General features: G+C 27.2%; 1 protein-coding gene across 1 annotated transcript; it reads right to left on the bottom strand.

Moving 5' to 3' along the window:
- Positions 1-3274: 3274 nt before the first annotated feature.
- On the bottom strand, positions 3275-7771 carry LOC112504474 (nuclear receptor corepressor 1-like). Its single transcript, XM_025108416.1, has 2 exons — positions 7193-7771; positions 3275-3502 (listed from the first exon to the last, which is right to left on the bottom strand). The coding sequence occupies exons 1-2, from the start codon at positions 7769-7771 to the stop codon at positions 3275-3277; spliced, it is 807 nt and encodes a 268-aa protein (XP_024964184.1).
- Positions 7772-9009: the final 1238 nt, after the last annotated feature.

Raw genomic sequence — 9009 nt, 5'->3', positions numbered from 1 at the left:
TAAAAACATAAAAAATGTAATAGAAACATATTAAAAAGTTTAAGGGTTAAAAGTTATAATATAAAATAGTTAAAATTGAAAATATTTTATTTTGAGATTTTAATTGTTTTTTTTCTTTTTGTGTAGGAGAGGATGTATAAACGTAGGTTAAATTTTTTAGGAGGGGGTGCGGTTAGAATAACCCTCTCACATAATACTTGTATATTAGTAAATATATCATTACCTACTAATTACCTCTTCACACATCAAGTATTTATATTTATATTTTAGTTTGTTTTTAAAAAAATGTACATATAGTAGGTCTTGATGTAGATTTATGTGAGAAAAAAATTATTAGGTAGGAATGCATTTAACAAGATAAAAGGGTGCATTTGGTAATATAGAAAGTAGTATCTAAAGACTGTTTGTTATTAATTTAATAAGATTCACAGCTTATTATGTCACATATATATGACTGTTTGATAGTGTCTTAACCTTATTTTTCCATATGGCCAAAATAGGCCAGTTGGGCTAGTCGTCTGCTTTAAAATGTTAAATCTTAATTTCAAAAAGACATCTTAGAACTTTCGTCCAATTTTACTTCAGCTTGGGTCCGGATTTATATAGTCCAACGTGTGAACCTACTTTAAGAAAACTTATTTAAAATATTTTAAAATCAAAATAGGCTATTTAATATCAAAATTTGTTGATCAAAAATAAAAACGGCTATGATATTCTTCTTAATAAAATTTTGAACATTTTGGTTGTTTTAACATATAACATTATTAATATGGTATGAAATTTTATTTATTATTTTATTCATTTAAGATTATCTATAAATTTAGTATGGATATAACAAGGCTTTAAAAAGATTGGAAGATTGTACCATGTACATTAAAATTTCATTTTATGTCATCAATTTCATTGTGAGTCGCTATTTACATCATTAACATATAACACGTTGATTAAGTTAAATGACTTTTATTAAGGTTCTCAAATGCAAGATGATTATTATGCAGTTTTCAAACATTTGGTTTGGAGGTTGTTATTTACACCCCCACTTATTAAAAAGTCAAAAGAAGACATATTAATAACATTAAAAGACCTAAAATTTTGAATTTTTTACTCTTTCTTATGTCTCCTCTCTCTCTCTCTCTCCCTTACTTTTTTGTTTTTTAATTAATAGATAATAATTATTATTGGTCTATATTAATTATAATTTTTATTTGTATTATATATTAATCAAATTTAAAACCAATAAATTGGAAATACAATAGCTTTGTTATCTATAAAAAAATAATATATCATTTATTTATTATTTTACAAATTTTAACGATATGCATATAGTCATATAGTTTGTCCTTAATAAAAATCGAATAAAAACCTTAAAAATTCATATGCAAATTCTTAATTTTCATTTTATCACTAGAAGGGCACTCGCACAATGCAACGAGATAAATTTTAATGTTTAATTTTTATTCTTTGTCATCATCGATATAATACGATTTTATGTGGTTTTGAAAAACGATGTTTTTATTTTTGGTTTAACAATATAATTTTTTATAAAGATAAAATATAAAAATTCTGTTAGAATTCAATGATTATCTTAATTATATTTTACATTTTCTATATTTAAAATGAATGTTTATCTTGTATTTGTTTATGTTTATCTGCAGTTAGTTACACGAATTTAAAAATGTAGCTTTAATAAGTTGTACTTATGCAAAATTACTTGTAATCTTGAATATATATTTTTAGTTAAAATTATCTTTAATTAATCAATATAATAAAAGTATAAAATGAAAAACGCAGGGAAGACAAAAAAATGAAAAAGACAAACCATATGGACTAAAATTGTAATTACTTTATAATCTAATAAAACCAAAAAGAAAACAAGACAAAAATAAGGTAAAAGGACCAAAATACCTTTAAATTAACGAACATTTTCAACTAAAATTAGGTAGAGGGATCAAAATTGAAACAAAATAGCAACCGCAATGACAAAAATTATAATTAGTTTTAAAGAGGGAGCAAACTTGGAAATGAGCGGCAACCAAAAAAAAATGTAATTTATTCAAAAATATACATATCTATTAATAGAGAGAATTACAAATTTCAACCCTTTGGTTTGCTGCAAATTACAATAGTGGATCCTAGACCCTAAAATTCATGGATAGGGTCCTCTAGTTCAAATATGAAGGAGGTTGGTGTGGGGGAAGGGGAAGAAGACGAAGAAGATGGTGTTCAGGGAAGGGGAGAAGTCGACAAGTCGCCAGAGATGGTGTGTGCGCAAGGGGGGAGGGCGACGAGAGTGGACGAGGCCGACGGAGATGGGCGTTTGGGGGAGGCCGATGGTGGGTGGTAAGACTAAGGGATGGTGTGATGGTGGTATATTCATCTTCATTTGCTTTAGGAAACATCTCCTCCTCAACCCAAGTTTTTTGTTTGGATTGGCGATGTCTCCTTTTTATTTTGATTGTCATATCACGTTTTGTATTCTATTTTTATTTTAGTTATTATAATAAAATTTGTTCGGAAAACACCTCTGATTTGACAAAGTCTTTTAACGGAAATTAGCTTAAAAGGAAAAACATAGAGACTTTAACCATGAATTTGAGGGTCCAAGATCAAACCAAATTTGTAACTTAACTCTTGATAATTTTATAAAGCTAAACATTAAAGTTTTATACACATCTAATCTAATAATACATTGCAAAGTTGAATATAAAAGTTTTATACTCTAATAAGCAATATATGATATTAATAGTAAAAAAAGTTTATCCTAATTACAGATGATGGAATTAATTAATTATGTACATAAAAGCGAAAAATAGTAAAAAAATTCATTACTAACCATGCAATCCTACCATGTCATTATTATATATAGACATGATCATGCGAGATATTTTTCCTTTTATAAGAATAAATGATCGTATTATATTGTGTAAAGTTTACATTATGTATTGTAAAAAATACGTTATATATATATATATATAGAGAGAGAGAGAGAGAGAAAGAAAGAGACATATTATGAGGTTATGGGAAAAACTGAAAAATAACTTAACAATCATTAATCTCTACAGTATGTACATGTATACACAAATTAAATAGTTGAAGATTTTTTTGGACTTTCATGCACGTGTGTATGTAATACACATGTGTATACTAGACAAATTACATGTATATACATACGTATACTATATAGACAAATGACTATTAAAATGTTATCAGCTTTTCCATAAACCTGATTTTATATATATATATATATATATATATATTATATGTAAGAAAATAATTAATGAGGAGTCCTTTGTGAAGTAAAAGCGAGGATAGAATGGGAAAGATTATTAATAGCATCAACCAATCCATTAAAACCTTGTCTTTCCATTTCAATCTTTGACTCTTCAATCTTGTACCTCTTTTGATGCATAATGTACAACTCCTTATGCCTTGTTTCTTCTCTCTCTTCATACCCTTTAATGGCTTCCATCAATCCACTTCCTTCTTCACTTGACCTTCTTCTCTTTCCTAAGATCGCAATAATTATACTCATTAACATGTTATTTTACAAAACATTCAATCTCAAAAATCATTTCTTTCTTATAAACAATCATTTCTTTAAATTTGAAAGACATGTTGGAACGAAAAATCAACTCAAAATCTTCATTTTGATTTGGTTTCGATCAATTGTTACATTCTTATTAATGTTTATGAATCCTGTATTAGTGAATGAATTACTCTGTTTGATTCCCTACGTTCCTTTTTCCGGTGTCTACAAAAACAACAAACTACAACACCTAGTTATATATTTTAATATTATTTCTAATTTGGTTCAATAGTTATTACTATACAGAAATAATTAAAATCATGATGATTTTATAAACAAAAAAATTAGTTTAATGAAGTTATTAAACTTTATTGTTTAATATGTGTCGTCATGGACCAAAATAATTTTTTTGAAAATTAGGTTTTCCTCAAAATAAAATAAAAACAAAATAAGATTCATTTTGAAATAATTTCCTCAAAATTGTACTCTTTAAGAAATCATAGCTCAAACATTACATTTTTTTTAATAAAACAAAATATAAATAAATGCAAACTTAATATTTTTAATGATATATTATTATTATTTTTTATTTTTTTCATTAGTCTTTTTAATGACTAGAAGGGTACTCGTGCAATGCAGCGAGATATATCTCGATTTTAATGCTTTGCTTTATTCCGTCTTTGTAAATGTTATAATACGTTTTTTATGTGGTTTTGAAAAAAGAATAATGTTTTTATTTTTGAATAATATATAAATTCGAAGACGTCAAATATATCAATATCAATATCAAATTAACTATATAAAAATTATTGTTTTTTATATAAATTTTTTATTATAATTTAATTTAGATAATAACAAAGTAATTTATTTTTGATTTCATAATACAATTTTTTATAAGAAATATAATAAGTATTCTGTTAAAACTCAATGATTATCCTAATTATATTTTATTTTTTTATATTTAAAATGAAATACTTATCTTGTATCTGACTATATTTATCTCCAATTAGTTACACGAATTCATATATGGAGTTTTAATAAGTTGTACTTACGCACAATTTATAATCTTGAATTTTAAGTAATATGCATCAATAAACAGTACTTCATACATAAAAAATATTTTTAATGGTTTTTGTCAAATATTTTATAATATAGTATAGATATATTAATATAAACTATTTCAAGAAAAAATTATTTTGCTAATTATTTATTTATTGAATAAAACATTTTTCTTCGGATTTGTATATCGTGATTAGCGTAAAGATTAAAATCAAATATATTTATTCACTTCATATATATATATATATATATATATATAGATAGATAGAGAGAGTGTGTGTGTTGGCTTCACGTGAGATCAATCTGTTTTCATGAGACCATTTTTTGCACTTGAAACTTCACAGCAAAACGTTGTGAATGTTAAAAAATATCGAACTTTCACAGCAAATACACCATGAAGGTTACCTTCACATCGTTTTGTTATGAAGTTTCAAGTGTAAAAAAATGGTCTCACAGGTCTCACGAAAGTCTATATATTTAAAAAAACAAGAAAAATGTTGTTAATGTACAAAATCACATATGATTCTCGTACAAAATCATATGATAATTCAAATACATATTCACATACAAAATCATACATGATTTACGACATGGTAACAACTATGTGAAAAAATAGAGGGGCAACTTCGTAATTTTTACGAATAGACGGAAAAAAAGTGCATATGTAAACTCGTGTGAATCACATATGAACCATTTGTGCAGATGTGAACTTATGTGATTCACATATGAACTATTTAACTGATTACATATAAACCGTTGTGATTTACATATGAACAATTTAACTAATTCAAATATGAAACCGTGTGATTCACATATGAACTAATTAGTTAAATAGTTCATATGCAAATCACATAGGTTCACACATGCACATATATAATACATATGTGAATCACACGAGTTCACATATGGACATATAGTTTATATGTGAATCACGCGAGTTCATATATCATGTGTTTGCCGCTTATTTGTAAAAGCGATAAAACTATCCCTTTATCTTCTACATACCATGTAACCGAATTATCCCGTGCTTCACAGTCAAAGCCGTAAAGATTGACCAGATGAAGGGTTAAGATCACTTCTCTATTTCTCATACATTTAGCACTTCACAAATGAACCTCTCTGTATATATGTAGAGATAAGTTCAACGAGAATACTAACTATTTAAGAAAACAAGAAAAATACCATTAGTGTTCAAAATCATACATGATTCATATATATATATATATATATGTATATATTCAGATACAAAATCATAATGTTTCAAAAGTCTTACGTTTCCATTTTTTTTATGTTAATACAAAATTACATGTGATTTTATACATTAACAATATTTTTTTTATTTTCTTAAATAATTAACGTTTTTGTTTGAAGATTCTCTCTTTCTATATATATGTGTTGGTTTTATTATTTACCATAGAATGCCTTATTTTCTAATTCTTTTTATTGCATTTCATACTTTTTAATAGGAAAAAGCCAGTATCTTTTAGCATTTTAATGTTTTTTGATATGTACCATTTTTGATCCATCAAAAAATATTTTAATATTTTTGTTTATAATTATATTAATGACTTTTTAACTCTTTTATGATTTGACTTGGTTTATAAAGATACATATGTTGGCGGCGACATCATTGATCTACATAGGGTAGCATGCATACAATAAGATTAAAGATTGGAACTCACAATATGCTGAAATGACATAAACTATATTTGTGAGAAAAATAAATTTGGATTAGAATTCATGATAAAAAATCGTCGTATAATTTTTTTTATTAACTTGTATATCTAACCCGTTATGTCAATTAATCCCATGACGATCACCTGCTTTGCAGATAACCCGAAATTATCGTATTTGAACCTTCGTAGCCGCAAAAGATTTTTATTCCTCCTTGGATTTGAATCTGGACCTCTTGATACTTTTAACATTTGGAGCCAACCTCAAACCAATCAGACACAACACTTGTGATTCGTCGTATATTTCTTGATAACGTAAAAGTGTGTAAATATATCAAAATTGAGAACAATCCTTTCTATTGTATATTTCTTAGCGTAAATTGTATATAATTTTACTTTACAATGACATGTAATCTTGAATTTTTTTTAATTAACGGTTTTCTTTGATTTTTCCTCCTCTCTTTCTCTCTTTGTATATATAAATTGATTAAAAACCTGAGAACGACAACAGATTACGTGTCCTTTATGATGAATATTCATCAATAAAACATATTCATAGTGAATATGGTGAAAATGTAATTCATCATGAATCACACTCTGACATGAATAGGCTATGTGTTATTAATCATTAAACATCTTCTGAATGATATTTCATGTGTGGTATTATGTGTAATTCACGGGTTCCTAACCAATTTTAAATTTCTATAGCCGTCCCCCTCTCTCTCTCTATATATACATATAATTTGTTTGTTTATTTTTAGTTATTTGATTCGTTAAAAATAAAATAGAACACAAATCTAATTAACTTGTTTTTAGGTAAAACATGCAAGAGGGAAAGGATAAGAAGAGAACCTTCTGTTGGCAACGGCAGCTGAACACCTCCTCCTGCTCCTGCTTCTAATGGTGATGGTGATGGTGATGGTGATGGTGATGGTGGTGGTGGTGGTGGTGGTGGTGGCGGTGGCGGTGGCGGTGGCGGTGGCGGTGGTGGAAGTGGAGGAGGACTGGTGGTAGTACTGGTGCAAGGCCGGAAAACCACGGACGTCGGAAGAACTGAAATTCCCAATTTAGCCTCCACAACATGAGCCAAAGCTTCATAAATTTGTGGCAACAAATTTGATGGCAGATTATGATTCTTCCTCTCCATCTTCTCCATCTTCCAATACGATCCATCGCCACCAACCCCATCGCTATTGTTGTCTTTCACAGACATTCTTCTTCTCTCAAACTCTCTTACTTTCTTGAAATCTCTCATTAGATTATCCCACTTATCGTTGCACTGGTTTTGGCTTCTGAAACAACCTTTTTTCCAGCAGTATTCTTCGATCCATTTCCACCGGAGTTCACCGCCGGCGCCGGTGGGTTTGGTGGTAGTAGATGGGGTACCTCTCACCATTGATCTTCTTTGTTCATCCAACTTCTTGGCCTCGATCAAAACCATTGTTTCTTCCACCGTCCAGTTTCCTTTCCTGTAATCCCTCAGCATAACTGCGTTCCCCTTTTGCACCTCCATCCATGCACTTCTATCTCTGTGTACCTATCTGTATCTATAGATTATGTGTGTGAGAGATGGTATATACATAAAGTGAGTGTGTGGGTGTTATATATAGATATAGAGAGAGAAAGTGTGTGTAAGAGAGTGAGAGTGAGAGTGAGAGTGAGAGTGAGAGAGATATAGATATAATAAGAGTGTGTGTGAGACTACTGACCGAGACTTGACTTAAGGGTTGATATCCCCACTCTTTTTCACCCCTTCCTCCTCACATATTCACCCCTTACATACTCAACCTTTCACGTTCAACCAAAATTTTTTAAAATTATAATTTTAAATTTATATTTTATACTCCTATAATTGATTAATTTATTTTACGTCTTTTATTTTTATATTTTTTATTTTATATATTTATCAAATTAATATATATAATCGTATATCAATTAAAATATATTTAAAAAATACATTTTTATTTTAACAAATTACATCATTATAATCATCTCGTTAATATCTTCGAAATGAGTCCAATATTGAATAGTTTTTGACTTAATTATATTATTATATATACTGTGAAAAAATAGTTTTAATATTTACGATTTATACTTTTATAGTTATTTATTTAATTTATGATACATCATTTATTTTTACACCATTATCACATTAAAATACATAATTTTATATTAACTAAAATTAGATCTACAACTAAATTAACCTATCATGAAGTATTTTCATACCTTTTATTCATCTTGTTCATCTTACATACTCATTTTTTATTATACTTGTTAATTTTTAAATTATATGTCATATTCTGTAGTTAATTAATTTATTTTTATAGTTTTTTTTATACCCTTATCACATTAAGATACATAATTATATATTAGCTAAAATACGTTAAAAAATACGTTCTAATTTTAACAAGTTACATCATTATAATCGTCATGTCAATACCTTAAAATAAGTCTAATATTGAATATATTTTTATTTAATTATATTATTATATCATATATTACCACGAAAAAATATTTTTAACACTTCTACTTTATACTCTTGTAGTTAATTATATAATTTATGGTAAGTCCCTTTGTTTTTCAATTTTCATTTTACACCCTTATCACATTAAATTACATAATTGTATATTAATTTAAAAAATATGTTTTTATTTTGACAAGTTATACCATTATAAATTGTCTCCTCAATACCTTCGAAATTTATTAATATTGAATATTTTTTGATTTAAATTATATTATTATATGATATAT

Source organism: Cynara cardunculus, unplaced genomic scaffold (genome assembly GCF_001531365.2).
Source record: "Cynara cardunculus var. scolymus isolate 2C unplaced genomic scaffold, CcrdV1 Un_Scaffold_5693, whole genome shotgun sequence".
NCBI classification, from domain to species: domain Eukaryota; kingdom Viridiplantae; phylum Streptophyta; class Magnoliopsida; order Asterales; family Asteraceae; genus Cynara; species Cynara cardunculus.
The sequence above is the reverse complement of the archived record's forward strand: the minus strand, read 5'-3'. Positions and strand labels throughout refer to the sequence as shown.

What these genes read in the sequence shown, in the direction of transcription:
- LOC112504474 (XM_025108416.1), bottom strand. Translation starts at nt 7,771, where the DNA reads ATGGAGGTGCAAAAGGGGAACGCAGTTATGCTGAGGGATTACAGGAAA. An exon ending in CACCACCACCACCACCACCA is followed by an intron (nt 3,503 to 7,192) that starts CCATCACCATCA and finishes ATCTTAGGAAAG; the next exon opens with AGAAGAAGGTCAAGTGAAGA.